The 19,125-nt window shown below is 44.4% G+C and overlaps 1 protein-coding gene across 1 annotated transcript in view; it reads right to left on the bottom strand.

Moving 5' to 3' along the window:
- The window catches only part of LOC135216390 (sodium/hydrogen exchanger 9B2-like), a gene marked incomplete in the record, with an annotated part of 345,785 nt that overhangs the window by 134,202 nt on the left and 192,458 nt on the right, over nt 1-19,125 (bottom strand). The window contains 1 exon segment of the mRNA XM_064251668.1: nt 17,907-18,089. Coding sequence (XP_064107738.1) covers nt 17,907-18,089 — 183 coding nt within the window.

The following is a 19,125-nucleotide window of genomic DNA, read 5'->3' as shown; positions in this document are numbered from 1 at the left end:
ATCATATATCGCATAATTTATATGTGATAATGATAATTTTTTTCATTTCTGATGGTTGCATACTAAACTTCAGGCAATGACAAAAAAAGGAGCCAAAAATGAACTCTTAATCTTGAAAACTAAGCGCGCTGTGATTTTTTGAAAAAAATATTTTTTCCGCTTCCGCGCTCACTCCAAAACCCCTCCGGCACACGGGAGACAATTTTTTATTTACCGCTCCGGCGTAAGAGGGTTAAGAAGAATCTTGTTGTTAACTCAATTGCAATGGCTGACACATGGAGGTATGAAATAATTTTTTCACAATTTCATCTGAAAAATATTACTTACAAGTGTTAGACTTACTGCCAGGACCAGTAGTTGAAGTGGGATGAGCTATACAGTCTATGAAAGGGATCAGAACTCTATAAACCAATCAATTCTCCACCACAGGCCTCATCTAATTATAATCCCAACCTATATTGCTGTTAGGCTTGTTGTAATATGTCTGTGATGAAACAAATCTATTTCTTCTAGAAATTTTTTCACAAACATTATTTGAATGCAAATTTTCTGCCTCCTTGCTTCACTAATAATTCACAGCTAGCTGATCTAACCAAAAATGATGTTAGGCAGTTAGCTGCTGAGGAATTATGGATCCATGGGTGCAAGCACAGGGTAACCATCATAATTCTTGTCTGTCAAACAAATGTCAGGTGTATGAGACTTGAAGACCGAAAATTTAGGTTAACCATAGTAGGGGGTTTGAATGGGAAAATGTCTTTGAAAAATCAGATATCATCTGAAAGGTAATAACACTGTATAACCAAATATAAATATAAAACAAAATTCAAATAACAGTATCAATGGGAGTTTGGATTTAGGAACTAAAAGACTTTTTAGTTTATGAACAAATCCTTATGATTTTGACAGATTAACCAATACAAGTTTAGTTACTTTACATAAAGCACATAGTATGCATGAAAACACGGGAAAAAATAGAGGGCTATTCCATATGTTTCTCCTTCTGTACTGGAAACTTCCCATATCCCTCCTTGTTTGTCCAACGATTCAACGTTGGATGCACCAGGAGGGGTTTTGGGTGGTTTTTTGCCTAATTTTGCTCCTTCTTCCCTTCAGAGAGGGGGCTGGGGAGCATTGCCATCTTTGTCTTATGCTCCAGCCTTAGATGCGCAGAGGATGGAGGGTATGTGGGCTTTGCTAGGCCTATCAGGGTTATCAATATTAGATGGCCTTTTGTCTCACTACATGGCTTCCCACTTCCCTCCTGTGCCTCACTCTATGGGTGTCATTTCTCCCTCTGGTCTACTCTATATAGAGTTGAACGCCATGAAATCTACAGGGATGCACATGGTACCAATCCCACATCATGTTGGGACGCACTTTACTGTGCCTACAGGGGTACTAACAGTCTCCTTGTGTTTATCCTAATGTTAAGACTGAGTGTTTGTTTTGCATATGAACAAATATATTCACTGTCTTTTTAATATTTGGAAAATGTTACAGCAAGGTTCTTTGATGAAGCTATCAAAGTCATATTATTTTTCACTTTGCTGTCAGTTTCAGTACATAAGCCTCATGCTATCAAATAAATACAGGTACAGTACGGCCCCCAATTATGCAAGAATTTTGTCGATCCTCGGCCTTGCAGAACTGGAAATTCGCAGATTTCGATACACATCATACCTTATGGGAATAATTCCATTAGGGGCTGAGGCAAAAGGTAACTTACCCAGTCAAACTTTTTTATATTACCCATTTTCAATACTTTCTATGTACTATACTGTAAATTTTTCTAATATGAAATTGTTCTTATGGATAAATAAAAGGTTTTAATAACTTGAAAAAGTTTAAAATTAAACCAAGGATGGTGAAAAGTCCCACTCGTAAACACTGCCACCATTGGGTGCAAGTGTACTGTACGATACAGTCATTTCCTTTAAAAATCCTTTTGGATGTAACTTTATCTACCTATCCTCTGCCAAAAAAACCTTCAAACTCCTCTATCTAATCCTCCGCTAAGAGTTCTTCTGCTGAAGGAAGGCTTTGTGAACCATTTGAGGTTACGGGGACTGGTGGATCTTCACTCCTGTTAGGCCTAACAAACTTGGTTATGAGCGCCTGTCTCAATTTCTTTGTCAGTCACATTATGTAATCATTTTCATCTAAATTTATTCTACAATAAAAAAAACATTTCTCTCTCTCTCTTTCTTATGCCAAAAGTTAGTCGAAGCAAGTTAACCTAGATGAAAATATTCTTACTTCATGTTCAGCAATGACAGATTTCAAGTTGTCAACTGCTGCCAAAATGGAAGTTGCTCTTTCCCTCGTCTTTAACTTAAGGACAAGCTTTCTAGTTTCGAGAAAATAGGTCTTCCTCTTCGACTTCTAGCCAGATGCATACATGATGTGGATGATCAGAATACACTTCTCTGATCTGAACAATACGTATAGTGATGAGGATGATACATATTCTTCATACACACTGCGCTCTGATTTTAAAAATGCGTGAGAATGAGCCTTCCGTCTTAGCTAATGGCTGAGCAGAAGCCTTCAGAATACACCTCGCAGATATGGATAATACCTATGGCGATGATGATGATCAGAATACACTTCACAGATCTGAATAATAAGTATATGGCGATGATGATGATACCGATCATTCATACACACTACGCTATGACATCACAAATGCGTGAAGTGGAGCCTTCCATCTTAGCTAGTGGCTGAGCAGGAAAGCTTTCTCTCACATTCCCCCCACCCCTTCTCTCAGATACCAGCGAACACCTTCCCCCACCCCACCTAAAATACTTGAAAATACAATAGATTTGATACATTTGTGGTGCGTGACTCACAGACTTTGAACGGCTTCGCAGATACAGAAAATCTATTTTTGAGAACTGGCGACCACATAAAAGGGGAATTGCACAATTCGAACATGCAAATTTCGGGACCGGACTGTAGTACTTTTATAATTACATCATCAAATAAAATATCATAAATGATTTTACCATATCTGGCTCCATATCATGAGAGAAGTACACATGACAAGCAGTACCATTGCTTTCCTTCAAGATTTCTTTAATAATCTATTCTGTCCACTGCATACCTTTCCTTTAAAATAACATCAAACACCTTAAGATATACATAACGTCACAACGAGAAGGAAATAAAATTGAGAATTGCAAAAAAAACCTCATAATCCATAAAAATATTATGTAGCCCAAGGGAAAGGAAAAAAAAAGAAAGCTGGTGAAAATGTCCACTGATAATTAATTACTTGATAATCTATAATTAGGGTAACCAATACTATTCTTATTAACCGTGATGCAGTGCACTACATAACGAAAGTGCCAAATTATCTCAGGAAAACCAAGTAGTAAGAGAATAAGTACAGTAATTGCAATCCTTTCTGAGTCAATAAAACAATACTACGGACAATAACAGTAAATGTGTGATCTGCTAATATATAGGCATGCATAGACAACAGGTTAAAGGAAGGTAGCAAAAAGGGTGCACAACACGTGAAGAAAATTTTTATCATTAAAACTTCCAACACAGGATTGGCTTTCGTACAAAGCCCCTTGCAGAGTCTTTGTGTGACAACATACGTAACTGAAACATTGCAATTCATTAAAATAAGTCATTAGGCTTGGTGGCCTATTTTACCCAATTATTTACAAATTCATTACTTTCGATTTTTTCTTTTAACCATTTTTAAGCTAAATTCTATACCACTTTAAAACATTATGAAGGCATTACAAACTATAGGGTAAAAGATGAACAAAATGAAGTTTTCATAATAAAACTAATATTGTAATACTTACCTGAACACCTGAATGATTCCCACCCTCCTCCCCACTTCAATTTGATCATGAATGATTCAATTGAGGAGACGGGCCTGTGGTGGCCATTATTTCCACTAGCATTGCCAACGGTAACACAGGTAACTCATTTGACTAGATTTTACCCACAGCATTGGTAATGCTGACAGTTAAAATTACTCTCTTAGTGGGTTAATATGTGGGGATATAGTTCCGGCTAGTAGGTGACCAGGGCTAATTCAGGTGTTCAGGTAAGTATTACAATATTAGTTTTATTATGAAAACTTCATACTCCAATACATTCCCTGAACACCTGAATTAACCCGATTAACAAAATTTTAATGGAGGTGGGATCAATCTAATTCAGCCCGACTTGTCCATGGAGCATATGCAGGTAACTCATAATCAACCTACTATGTATAAATGTATCCTCACCTAGTTATCTAACTTGGTAGGTGAGGATATTTGCAAAGAAAGTACTTCAACGTCAGAGTCAGAAGTACCTCCCATGGAGGTAAAAACAAATCTCACCTAGCTGTTCAACTCAGTAGGTGAGGATGCTTGCAGAGGAAGTACCTTACCATCAGTGTCGAGTCCAAGGTACCGCCTCAGTCTGAAGAACCTCCCATGTGGTATTCTATACCTCTCATGTATGGAGGGAAAACGGCAAACCTCCCATGTGGCTATCTAGCCTCTCATGTATGGAGGAGAAATTGAGTGTGCAGGATCTTCGAGTTCTCTGCTGCTCACTGATGCAGATGACTTGTGCTGAAGAAGTTGTAGTTATTCCAACAGGATCATCCAGATCTGTATAACCTCAAGGGCCTAAAGGAACAATACACTCAGACTAAGCTTGACCAACAGAAACACTCGAGTTCATTTAGACTATCACTGACTACCTAAACTTCCAACATCCCAACTCTACCAAGCCAACTATAAAACTGAGTTACCGTAACGCCAGGACCCAGCGAGTAACCTTTCTCTGAAGAAACTGAAAATCCCTAAGGTAGAGCGTTGTGAAAATCCACACCGACTCTCAAATAACCGCCTACACAATCACTGACACCGAAAAATTCCTCCCGAATGCCGAAGGGTACCCATCCACGATACTTTGCGCCCTTGGACGCGAATCCCCAACTAGAAGGCTCTGAAAGTGATGAAGAACCGACTGACGCTTGACTGAAAACCCCTCGCAAGAAACTAACTGCACTTTGGAAATGGAATGAGATGACACCTAGGAGACACAAAATAAGATTCTCAGATGAGGTAAAAGTTCCTCAGTACGTGACAAATAAACTTGAGAGCTCGAACCGGACACAGGAGCATTTGTGATCCTTCACCTGATATACGATCATCCCACGATGCTGCAGTGACTCCTAAGTATGACTACGACATGATATTGACCATAGAGGAGACATCTTGTTTCTAAGACTGTTGCTGACCGCAAGAATGTCCAAAGTGCTGAGGCAGATGATTTAACAAGAAGTCCCTCCTCTTCTTGACAAGAACATAGTGCAGCCAGCCAAAATGTTAGTTTGGTATGCAAACCCCATAGAGGTTGTCAAACAGTCCAGGATCTGAGAAACACCCATCAACTCTCACAACATCCACATAGAGTGGGACAAGACCTCCGACTGGCTGTGAAAGGTGTCTTCCAAATACAAGGCTCACGATCTGTAACCCCTACCACATGAACCAACGAAGGAACCCAAGAGAGAAGAGCCTCAACAGACTCGTAAACTGGAACTCGGACACCGGCAGAAGGTTTACCCGGCACCTCATACAGAACACTCCCAATTAAAAGCAAGGTTGAATCTAGTCTAATCGGACCCAAGTGATTCTAGCCTAGAGTCATCTTCACCAAAGACTGCCTGACTCGGCCGAAACCAGATCAGCTTACTTGATGTTTAGAGACTACTGGTTTAGTTGAATATAACATATCAAACATTGCTTGAATTAACTGTGAGATTCCTCCGGAGCCTGGACTGCGGAAAGAGAGAATGGGCAAAGTCCACCATCCGTTTATACTAACTTTCCTTCACTGGAGAAACAAAAACCCACAACTAGCACCTGATTCTCTCTCCAAAGGGTATCCTCTGTCAGACCTATCCAACCGCACAGGAACTGGAAAAGGAGAAAGGCTGAACCCCCAAAAGAGCAGCACTTACTACACCTGGCTGCTCGGTACCAAACCTGATATACATGATCCCATCATATCTGAGCCAACCCATCCAATTGCACAACGATATACCAACAAGACGATGATAAACTCCTGAACAAGACATGATGACGTAATGCCTGTCCGATCGCTGTCCACCCTCCTCACAAGAGCCAAGCGTCACCAGTTCCGCAAATCCCGTAAGAACTAAATACTATGACATAACCATGAGCTAGTCTCGCTCGACTGCTCATACCCTCACTACCCAATGACGATAACGTTACACCTGAGCCGAATATACCTTGGCAATGAACGCCCATCCCTACAAGTCAACCACACACTGTTGTGCCAAATGTGCACCAACCAAGACAATGACATAACCTTGAACCAGTCTCACTCAACTGCAAAACTCCGTACCAGCCAGTGACTATGACATGACACCTGGCCGACTACAATGGGCAAGCAACGCCCCCTAAGAGAGAAGAGGTCGTAAAACGCGATCCAACTAACGCTGGTTACACCAATACTAAACCTTGACAGGAGTCCGGAGCTAAAACTATATTGATCAAGTGAGGGAAGGAAGTAATCCCGGAAACCCCGGAACCATGTTGAACCCCTTGAAGGAGGAACAAAAAAAGCTGCAAGAAAAGGTAGAGAAAGAAGCAGAAGGATAGAGAGAGAAAAAAGGAAGAAGTCACACTAGGAATTACCACCGGAGCACCTAATGCCGACATTGTGCAATTGGAGAACCAACTGTGCAGCACAAAAAGTGTCTTTAACCCTTAAACGTCTATTGGACGTATTAAACGTCAACGAAAATTGTCTGTTGGGTGCTTAATTGATGTAAGATACGTCGACGCAAAAAAGTTTTTTTTTTAAATTTGCAGAAAAATAGTTATAGACCTACTTGGCGAAAACTTTTGAATCACGCACCTTGAGGGATGCTGGGAGTTCATGGATCAAGCTGTTGTTTAGTTTACAAGCGTTATCCAGGGGTTCCGTTCTTGAGACGCGTTGTAACCCGAAAATCAACGTAAGCCGGAACATCATTAAAAATCCTAAGAAAACCTCACTTTTAATGCTTTGGGTGCATTAAAAAGTATGTAAACTGCATTCTTATTCCCTTTTTCATCAAAAAAACCTTGAAATATGGCAATTTGTTGAAAATTGCATTTTTCCTAACAAAACAAACCTGAGGTCCTTTAACAATAGGAAGGTAACTAGCGGCAGCTGGAACGGTCGTCAGCTTCAAACAAGGGAGTTCAGTAGTTAACTGCTTGTCGGACAGTGCGCGCGCAGCGCGATTGGGAGGTGAAGAATCCCTTTTGCTTTAGGCCCAGGAACAACGCAGAGTGAGGGGTGGCATGAGGTGGGACTATACGTAAAGGACCTCAAGGTTTGTATAGTTAGGAAAAATGCAATTTTCGACAAATTGCCATTTGTTCCGATACGTAATACAAACCATCGGTCCTTTTACAATAAGAAGACACTTCTTAGTGGGAAGAATCTGAGTCTTAAGAACAGACTGGTGTTCGCCCAACCTTGGATTCCCTCCCTGGTCGTACCGCAGGATCAATGGTCAGACCTCTGGACCCAAGTACTAATAAGAGGGAGGCAAGCGTACCTCTTAAAACTAGCAAGCAAGAACTTGTTCCTATTGCAAGAGGCAATATGAAGCATGGGTTGTCTCTTGTTGGCTTCCACTTCCCCCCCCCTTATTGGGGGAAGTGGTGGATAATCGCTCCTATCCCTACTGAAAGGGATAGGATGGGGCTTGGTCGAGTAGCTTACCTGCATCGCCTCCTGATCCAGCGTAGTGACGAACATGTCCCTCTGCACACAGGTAGAGGGAGAGAAAAAGATGGGGAAGAGAAGGCCAGTCACATTCTCATTCACCTATCCCTTCATGCAGTCACACAAGGATACGATGCTGTTCTGTCCGCTTGGGTGCTGGGTAAGCTACACAACATTTTGAGCAGCCACCACGGGTCCTAAGGAACAAGTGTCCAAGGACCTGTGGGCTATATCCTGAAGGTAGAAGGAGGTGCAGGTGGTCTGGTTGGACCAGACCCCTGTCTTCAGTACCTGCTCCACGCAGAAGTTCTTGTGGAACGCAAGGGAAGGACAAATATCTCTGACTTCGTGGGCTCTCGGACGAAGGGTACGGATGTCGTCGCTACCGTCAGCTTTGTACGCCCTCCTGATCACCTCACGCAGCCAGAAAGAAAGTGTGTTCCTGTATACTTCTTTCTTGGTCATCCCGGTGCTAACGAAGAGGCGTTGACACTCAGGCCTGAGGTGCCGAGTTCTCTCCTCACAGGACAAAGCAGCATCTCATCCGCATCGATGTCGAAGTCCATTAGGGAGGGGATTGTGAAAGACTCAAACCGATCGGCAGGGACCGAAGGATTCTGAGTCTTTGCTACGAAGTTCGGTACGAAATCGAGCGTCACAAATCCCCATCCCATGGATGCTTGACGTCGAAGGAAAAGCCATGCAGTTCCCCTACTTGGATGGAAAGAAGGGAATAGTCGCGATGAATTATCCCTCTTTCTCAACATAATCTTCGGTGATGTCCAGTACCCATACTGGTCTATCCGTCTGTAGCAAAGTGTCTCGCATTCTCGTACCCCACTGCGACGAAGTCTCTCCGTCTCCGTAGTGGATAGGACACCGACACTTCATGGGTGTCGATGGTATGGGTACTGGAACCAGCTAGTAGGACGAAGTAATGATTGATCTGGAACAACTGAACTAAGTCCATAGCGTAGCTCGTAATGGACTTGGACGCTTTGACAGCTGCCGACTGACTGCGTTCGGATGTGTAAGGCGAGCTGTCCAAGCATCCGAGCAGAGTCACGTGACCCTTGCCTTTAAAGGGGTATGCCGAGAGACCATACAAATCGTCTACTTGTTGCCACCGATGCCGAAAGGCGAGGTGATGATTCTCCCAAGGCATGTGCCCAAAAGGTGAAAGTCAATTGCCTTCTAGAGACCGAGGTCCCTGATGGCAAGACAGAATTCTCATAGTAGTCGAATCTCAGCTAAGGAGAAACAACACTATGCGCCGTTGAAGACGAAGGTGGAAGGTGAATGCAGACCTACGTCTTCACAGCCGAATCGAGAGAAGTAATTCTCAAGATTCTGAACCTGTGCTTACAAAGGACTGAAAACGCTAAACCGCTATTTCATTGCTGTTCGGTGAGAAGTCATAATTGCAATGAAAGTGGAGCACTTTTCAGTAATGAAAACACAGGGATGTACTGCCTGAAGAACCACTTCTCATGGGCTGAATCATCATCATCTTCTTTCAGGTTATCCAGGGAGGACATATATATAGTACTTGGAAGTAGAGCTGGCAGGGCGGGGAACAGGCGATGTCTTCCGTTATACATCTACAATTCGGGGTGAACAAAGAACAATTGCACACCTATGAATACAAGACATATTTAGAAGACAAACTCAGATGTCTGAAGAAATCATTCCGCATTATCGCAGCGGCAGGTGCGATGCAGCAGGAGACTAGGCTACAGACTTCTGTTACCGTGCGGTAAACGAAAGATGATAGAGTCTATTGAGATATCTCTGTCTGAAAATTCTCGCAATGTCCAAGGCAATGCAGTAGAGATGGTCATTCACGTATGCGAGAATCCCAACCAACCAGAGACCTAAGTCTGTGATTGTCAGGCAGAGATACGGTTCGGTAGTCAATCATTGTAGAGGAGAGAGACAAACCGACCGTGCATCTCGGAGAGCAAGCTGGTACTGGGGTGTGGCAGGCAGCCCAATACAACGCTAGCTCTCGCTCACTCGTCCTCCTGAGTTGCCAGGTAATCCATTCCAAGAAGGAATGCATTCGGCTAGAACCATCGAGCGCAAAAAAATACGCTCGAGCATTTGCATTTAAACGAAACAGATTTCGGTGAATACAAAAGCTGAGGTGGTGTTGTCGTAACAATACCATAAGTATCTCAAAATTGAAACTGGTAACTCCTGGGAGGTTGCAGACAGTCCCGAGTTGCAGTTCAATTAAGAAGATACTATTCATCTTGGTCACAATCTGTAGAGTTAACTACGGTATGTGCCTACACCTCAGACAATTCAACTGATTAACAGAGTCATGTCGCGAGGGCAATATACGTAGTACATTTGTAGGTTCCTGTACAAAGACCTCCATCCTAAATTCTTTTCCATTCGAGGAATGAGAATAAAGACTGGAAGCAGACACCCTTCATTCTCTAATGAAGAGAGTGAAGGAGAAGTTTTCCCCGAAGGAAGACTTCAATAGTGATAACAGGATACCGAAGACGATAGTTCAAGCCAAACTGGATGTTCCCACCCGTTCTTCTCTATCCCAGGGTTGGCCGCCTACTGTGAGATATTCTTCGTTCAGCAGCAGTGCTTCTTCCAAACGCTAGAAATTCCAGGAATTCGAGCATTCGGCAAGATTTCCGATTATTGTAGTAACAATTATCTGGGATTCTCGTCTAGCCCACTCTGGAACGTGGTTTCGCCCAAGTGTTTGCAGATCGTAGAAAACCAGAACACTCTGAGAGTGCTAGAAATTCCGGAGAATTCTAAGCGCTCGGCAAAACCCCCACCGAATTCGTCAGGCGATCATCGGTTGGTGGTCCTCCCAATTCCCGTAGAAATTGATGATGGGGCAGGATCCTTCCTCAACGATGGGGACTTACGTCTGGTAGGACCCGAAGGTCCCCCAAGGAACGCAGTCCCCAACGTGGAATCCTACGGAGAACGCTCTGCAGGATCCCTCCCCTTTCCTTCGTAGCCGTAGGGAGAGAGGGAATGGGGAAGGAAGATTGGGTACTCGCTCGCCTTCCCAGCAGAACTAGCAGTTGGAGAAGCGAGTACGAGCAGCCATCACCTTGCGGTGATGGCCGCTCAGAGTCTGGGAAAACGTTACTGTCAGGAGAAAACGTTTTCCCGAGGAGGGTTACGAACTCGTACTGTAGGCTAAGCGTCTGCCGCCACTGTGACCGTCGTCTGGGTGGGGCTGAGCGAGCACCTGACAGGAGAGAGCCGATACCGTCCTCCGATGCGTCCCATTCCTCGTCGAGGCCGAAACCTCTTAAGAGGACCGAAGGGGGAGCGCGCCCTGTTCTCTAGTGTGTGGTCCAGACGGACCGTCACGTGAACAGCGGTGATGGTCCCTCCCAGAGTCTGGGAAGCGTCATTCGTCCTTGCCAGCCCCCCCACGATCTTCTCTAACCACTTGAGCGAGGATCTGTTGGTTCCAAGACCAAACCAGGGTCGGGGCCGTATCGTAAGAAGAGCATTCCTCACGGTCACTCCTGTTCGCCTCGTTCCTCCCGGTGTAGCCTGAGGAGGTTGAAGGGACAGGTGAGGGAGACCTGATGCTCCTACCCTGCCTACTAGCAGAACTAGTAGGCTGGGAGGACTGCAGGCGATCGCCAACCAACGTTGGCGATCGAGCTGCAGGTCTGGACCAGCGGCTTCTTACGGAGAAACGCTGGACCAAGGAACGGGTTAACCTGTTTGGGCGGCATCGGATCCTCGGTTGGCACATAGAATTTTCTCTGTCGCAGTAGAGGAGGAGGAAGTAGCTTAGACGACCTGCCAGACTGAAGCGAACCCTCCTGTCCGGAGACGAGCGAGTCCACCTGGCCTAGCACTAAGTCGGCCAGTTCCGATCGCGGCAGACCCACTGTCGCCCTGGGTTCCTTTTTAGGCCCCCAGAACAACTCGAGCCGGGATGTGGGCTCAGAAGGTGGGAGCGGCAATCCTTCCCCGAGGTCGTTGTGCTGACGAATCAGCACAATGACCTCAGCAAAATTCCTCTGGATCTCAGGAGTGACCGCATCTTGAGGAGTAAGACCATCAAGCCCCTCCAGCAAGAATGACTCCCGAGACCCTCCTCCTGGTCTTTTCCTGCCACTTGCGCATAAGACCTGGTCAATCCGAGGATCGTGCCTGGCACGTAGGGCGTCGTGGCGGGATCGTGAGGGGTGCACTACGATCACTCCTTGTTGCCTCGCCCTTCCCGGTGTAACCCAAGGAAGTTGAAGGAACAGGAGAGGAAGACCTGACACTCCCCCCTCGCTCACCGGCAGAACCGGTGTGCTGGGGGGGCTGCAGGCGATCGCCAACCCGCGGTGGCGATCGAGCTACAGGCCTGGTCGCGCCGCCTGGGGCGAGCGGCTGGACCGAGAACAGCGGCCCCGGTCCCGTGCGTCAGAGGAGCTGCTGCTGGTCCCCCTATCCGTCCGGTCCCGGTGGGAGCAGCGGTCAGGGGACCTGCAGAGACCACTGTCACGGTGGGACCGGTGCCTGTTCTCACGGAGCGTCGAACCGCTGGAACCAGCCAAGGCTGGTTCCTGTGATCGAGGGGACCTCTTACCAGCCTTAGCCCGTGGCCGGTCTGGGACCGTCATGGCAACCCTGGTAACCAGCTGGTAAATACGAGAGCAATCACTGGCCTGGAGAGAGTCACCTGAGCGGCTCTCACCAGCCTTCCGCTCCGTGCCTTGGTCCTGGCACCGAGCGAACTCGGACGCCTGAGCCTTGGCTGCACGGTCGCCCTAGGGAGACCGTACACTCGGTACCTCTCGCGAACGAGAGGCCGAGCCGGAACCTGGTGTAGCGGCAGCGCCCCAGCACCAGGTGAGGAAGTACCAGTGTTAGCTGGTACCCCTCTGGTCCCCATCTTCTTCTTCCTTGCGGAAGGAGAGACGGGCCCCGCTCCCGAAGGAGCAGGAGGACCAGCGGAAGAAACCCCCGTCCCACCGAAGTGAGACAGGCCCTTAGAAGTTCCCGAGGGAGCCTTCTTAGGGGGGGAGGAGGCAGCTTTCTTCTTCCTCGGCTTGGGAGCCTTGGAAGTCGAAGAGGAAGAGGCGGCAGCAGGCGACGAAGAAGACGACGACACCACCTTCCTCTTCTTCTTCTTTGTCAGCTCCCTCAGGACAGACGTCAGGTCCTCCACCCAGGATGGAGCCAGGGCTGCTGTTGCCGAAGCATCAGGGCCCGGCTGCACCTGTCCGGAAGGACCAGCGACTGGGGCAGCAACATCATGGGCTGGGACGACGTTGGCAGGTGCAGGAACAGCAGGAGCGGCAGGTATGGCAGGTACGGCAGGCAGGTCAGGTACAGCAGGAGACGGGGCAGCAGGCAGGTCAGGTACAGCAGGAGACGGGGCAGCAGCCAGCGATATCCTGGGTACCGGAGGCAGGTCCAGGGGAGAGCTCTTCGGGCATCGGAAGTCAGGGTCTGGTAGCACGAAGAACCCGGGAGGGGGAGGCACGCCTCTCCTCTGCACGGCAGCGATCGGGCCCTGCACAGCAGCCGTCGGAGTCACTGACATCACATCCGGGGTGTTGACCAGATGAGGAGGGGCGCCGTACCGTGGAGTCGAGACAGTGGTGGTAGTGGTGGTCAACGCTCCATGGGTGACCAGCACAGCACCAGCCAGATGCTGGAGCAGCCCCTGGACGCTCGGCATGCCCTGGAGCCCCAGCGACACCCGCACCTGGCCAAGGTCGTCGCCTGCAGCAGGAGCACCTGAGGAAGCAACAGTCGGGTGATTAGAAGGGGTTCCCCCTCACGCGGGGGGCCCGGGCGAACGGAAGACCCCGAATACAACTGCACATCAGGGCACCTCGCGCCCTCCTCTATGCTCGTCGGATTGGGCGAAGAGAAGGACCGAGAAACCCCCCCCCGAAGGGGAAGGTGCCATACGTGGGGAGCTGAGCCGGGGGCAGGAAAGAAGAGGAAGTGTCCGTAACCAAGGGAGTCGCTGGAGAGCTTTCCGACGACTCATTGGCAGGTCTACGCTTCCTCCTACCCTCGTACAGCACCCACTGCACCTCCGACCAAATCACACAAAATTACATGGCTCGGTCCAAGGGCATTCACGCCCCCGCACAAAGGACACTAGGATCTATCTCAGGGAAAGAGCGAAAGACCCCACACTTGCGGCCCTCCACACCAGGGCAAACTCTGTGGCTGATGCGGGGGCGCGGGGATAGCTCCATTGCACAAGAATCCATAATCAATGTAATAAAAAGTAATGAAGAAAGTCACGTACGTACTTACAATACACTTTCACTACACTGACAAACCAAGTTGAGAAACAACACACAACCAAAGCATATGACGATGAAGCGGGCTGAGAGCGATGACGAACACGTCCTCTACCAACGCGGCCGAAAGCAAAAAGTGATTCTTCGCCTCCCAGGCACTGTCGGACAAGCAGTTAACTACCGAAATCCCTTGTTCGAAGTTTACGACCATTCCAGCTGCCACTAGTTACCTTCTTATTGTAAAAGGACTGATGGTTTGTATTATGTATCGGAACAAATAGAATTTACCCCAAAGGCCAAGTATTGGGACCTCTGTGGTCATTCAGCGCTGAAAAGGATATTGACAGTAAAAGGTTTGAATGGTGTGACAGGAGGAAAAACCTCTCTGTTGCACTATGAATCAAGTGTTAGGAGAGGGTGGAAAGTAAGATGAAAGAAAGAGAATATGAAAGGAGGAAAGTAAGAGGAAGGCAGAGAGAGAGAGAGAGAGAGAGAGAAGCCAATTACAATCATCTAACTTCTCTTACTTCCATAACTTTACACCATCTTCTAAGTTAATAGGTATTAACTTAACAATATATACGCATATAACTGCGTACAGTCATGAGCAACCGAACGAGACACTACTTTGTTTGCTAATACGATTGAATCCGTTAGCAACATCCGTTTATTGTATTCAATCCACGTACGACAGTAAACACTTACCGTATTTATGTTATAAATGTAGCTGAGGCAGATAAGGAATATTACGTGCATCGGCAACAAGGATAAAACTCCCAAGCTTTTATATAAATTCAAACATAGCCGAGGTAAAAAGAAAACTATTAGCATGAAAGAGCTCATTAACTGTTGTTTTCACACCAACAAAAGATAAATAACGTAAAGGTCGTAATACCGATGAAAATGAGTGAAAACAAATGGAATCGCTGAAATTTACGCAGTCTATTAACAGAGGGGGAAACAAATTTTTGTTGTAAGATGAACAATATGACTTCATTACAAGCTAAGTATCCAGGTATTCATTTATGCTAAATAGGAACAAAAACATTCGCTGAGACCAAGTGATACGGTTGCATCTGGAGTGAAGGAAATTGACTAGTCGGCATCATTGCCTGCCTAGGCCACACCCCCCCTACAACTGTGCTTGGTGCTGAAGACAAGCTTGTGTAATTGTAATTTAACTGAAATGTAATCAATTACACATTTTTTTAAGGTAATTTAAGTGTAAATCTTTACCCCAATATCAATTTCAGTTATAATTGTATTTTGATAATAGTATGACTAGTAATTATATTTGTAACTGTAATTGACATAAAGCATAATGTAATTACTGACACAAATTTGTCTGCTAAATGGATGAAGACGTCATACAACCGAATTCCGTCAACTGAGAGAATTTCTTGGAAGGCAACGAAATGTACACATTCCTTACGATTCAGATTTATATGACACAAGATACCATTATTGGCTATGTTAAAATGTCAACATAGTTAAAAACATGCCTTCCCTCAAGACAACAAACATGGCATAAGTGGGAAAGAGCTGTTACGTCAGTCATAGCTAGCCAACCAGGACAAGAATGACTTAAATACAGCGACGCAAACTCGGCGACGCAAACTCAGCGATGCAAACTCGTATTCATAATCAGCTGATTCCAGAACGAGAAACTGACAACTAAGTTAGTATCTATACTACACTAATATGAGGATACATATCTTACTATTATAATGCTGACATCGGACTGAATCTGATCTTCATTTCTGTTCGATTACATTTCGTATTGAATTATCCTAAGATCCGATTCTCGTTTCGTGTTCAATTTACACCTGTACTGAATTATCTGAAGTCAGAATGCATTGAACCTACAGCATTAGCCACTATTAAAAGTTACTATACCGATATGTACTATAGAGAATACCTTAGGTTATGTTACTGTATATGCATAAGATATATCATCGTGAACGCTAGGCTAACTGTAGGTAATGTTATTCAATTTCTCTACATACTGAATTATCCTAAGTCAATATGCTTGAACCAAGAATTAGTTGATATTAACAATTACCATACTGTATATGCATAGAGTCAAATTGAAAGCCTGATCACCAAGTTTACCACCATCACAAGATAAACGAAATTTATACACAGAAAGAAAAGAACCTTTAAGACGAAGGAGCAGTATTCAACACTTCAGAACCCGACAGACCCAAAACAACCTCTGAACGAGCAACCATGAACCTAGAAAGCTTCTGTTACAAAGAACTTGAAGCAGGAAAAACCAAAGATGGCTCTAAAGACAAACAGTCCCTCTATAAACTACTATAACAGAATCCGAATCGAAGAAACCTGCACTTCTCTTCCTGAACACTACATGGCCTATTATCCCTACTCGTCTGTATCTGACCTAAATTTACATCAACCTCAAAACTTACACCTAGAGGGAGGGGGAAATCTGCTGCCAACAATGCCTGCTCTGCGCCGGGGGGGGGGGGGGGGGGGGGGGGGGGGGGGGGGGGGGGCCGGCAGAACCTACCCACTCGGAGGCTTGCGGTTCTCCATGACCCCTGGCGCCTTTTAGGGCTGGTTCTGGAACAGGCAGAGGGACTGAAAAAGAATAATTAGAATCAACTATACTACTACTAACCACGATCTCTATTCTTGGTTAAATTACTCATCAGGCTAGAAATAGGCTAGACATACTAGATGATAACCTGTCCTCTGATTTATTGAATAACTAACTCTAATGCTTCCTTGTCTCTTGACCAAGACACACATCTCATCACATCTCTGACTGGTATTACACTGAACCTCCCTACACAAAATAACAAAGAGAATGTCGATCAAGTTTGACGGTACTCATCCTACACTTGCAGGGCGTACCGAACCGATAAACACCATGTCCATCAGTAGAAGGCTCGGTCGTCAAACTGTAGATGAAACAGAAACAAGAGGCGTTTGCAGACGGAGATGTTTATTTTCTACGGAGATGTTTATTTTCTACGGAGATGTTTATTTTCTAACTTATCCATAGCGAGTACAAAGTACCGATCCAAGTCAAATCGGGAGAAAAATTTTAATAACAGTCCAAAGATGTAATCTGATATCCAAAATATGAAAACTCTATAAATGGGGTTGGGCTAAATGACCAAAAGTTTGCCTGATGTGGGACTAATCCACTCAGCATGGCGAACAAGGAACAATTGAGGAAACAGGCCTGTGGCGGCCGGTATTTGCACCAGCGTTGCCAATGGTAATAGGTAACTCGCTTGACTAGATTTTATCCGCAGTGTTGGCAACGCTGACAGTTAAAATTACCTACTTAGTGGGTAAATATGTGGGGATATAGTTTGGGCTGGTCAGTAACCAGGGCTAATTCAGGTGTTCAGAGAGTGTACTGCAATATACAGGACTATCACTTGTATATATCAAAATGTTCACAAACTGATCATTTACATGATTATCAAAGGTAAAGATAACATCTACATACATTCTCAGACTGCCATTGCAGGTCTGCAGAATTCTATTATCAATAGAGGTATTCAGTCTCCTAATATGTGATCAATACAGATAAAGAAGCTATACGAAGTATACGATAAATAATATACTTTAGAATGACAAAAAGTAACAGGGGAAAAGCAGAAAAAGTATATGGGCAGAAATTCTGAGAATATGAACTACACAATATGGCAAAAGGAAAGGGTATAATATGTAAAATGGACAAGTCACAGATGATGACCGAAGAAGAGTGTCATATGGCCTTTGTTCTGGACACAACTTGTTCATTATAAGAAGTAAAATTTTATTAGTAAAAATAAATAAGGAAGACAAAGCTTCTATTAAAACTGAATATTAAAAAAATACAGGATAACTTACCCTAGCATAAAACCCCAACTCCATGGGAGTCCTAAGAGTAACCATGCAGCAACTGCCGTTGACACAGTTTCCATTATACATGGACAAAATGCGAGTCGTACAACAGTAAAACTAAGTTTTCTTAAGGCAACAGGGTCCAGGCCCAACCCAGCACGTATTAAAATAATTACTAGAGCAATACCCCTGCAAATAAAATAAAAATAGTTAAAGTCATTACTTACTTATTATCCAAGAAACATGATACATGAAAACTGTATAGTATATACTGTATACTGAAAATTATGAGAGCTATGTGATAAAATGAGGTAAGATGGAAAAAACAACAAATCATCACAAAATTTAACACCAATATGAAACTCTAGATTAAAAATAAAGAGATTAAAAATAAAAAGAAATTGACAAAGTAAATATTAATACTAAACTGGAAATTTGAATGAACCACGCAATAAATGCAAATCAACCATATTAACCTGGGATATATTATTTTAAAGAGCAAATAAGAAAAAAACATGACATATGGACAAATCAAGTCAATGTTAAGTTAATGATATTTTTAACAAAAGGTCAAGTAAACAAGGATTATACAATCACACAAATATTCAACCAATAGGATAGAGTATGCACTATTTACTGCATGCTCATATAATTAAGCAAACCCAATATATGATTCATATAATCATCAATATCTTTAACTTGGTTCACTGGTTTCCCATATCTGCATTATTTTAATCACAATATGCAACTGTTTTGAATCCCCTTTTTTTATTACTACAGATCCAAGTTCTTATCTTTACAAACACCATATATAATCAATGGAAATTGCATAATAGTAGATCATTTTTGTGACATCCACTTATTTAACAGATATTTGTTTCACTGCCATAAATCCTAGCAACTGTTTAAATCCATAAGACATCATTGTATGCTCATATTATGCCTCTTTCAGCTATCTCTTTGAACAATTACTTTTATAAAAGAAAAAAGTGTGGGACATTATGTTCAGATGTTTGAAGTACAGTACAATAATTAAGACTAATGGGAAAGAGCCTGTCCAAATTTCTTGAAGTGTTTCACCCACAGGGTAATGCAGGCCAAGTAAAATCCTAATAGGCCAGCAGATATTATTCATACCAAGTGTTATGAAACCTACTGTGCATTGCTGAAAAGTATTAAACTTGTCATTGTTCTAGCAATGAATACACTTGAAAATTTCCTTTCG

This window comes from Macrobrachium nipponense, chromosome 6 (assembly GCF_015104395.2).
Source record: "Macrobrachium nipponense isolate FS-2020 chromosome 6, ASM1510439v2, whole genome shotgun sequence".
NCBI lineage: Eukaryota > Metazoa > Arthropoda > Malacostraca > Decapoda > Palaemonidae > Macrobrachium > Macrobrachium nipponense.
The sequence above is the reverse complement of the archived record's forward strand: the minus strand, read 5'-3'. Positions and strand labels throughout refer to the sequence as shown.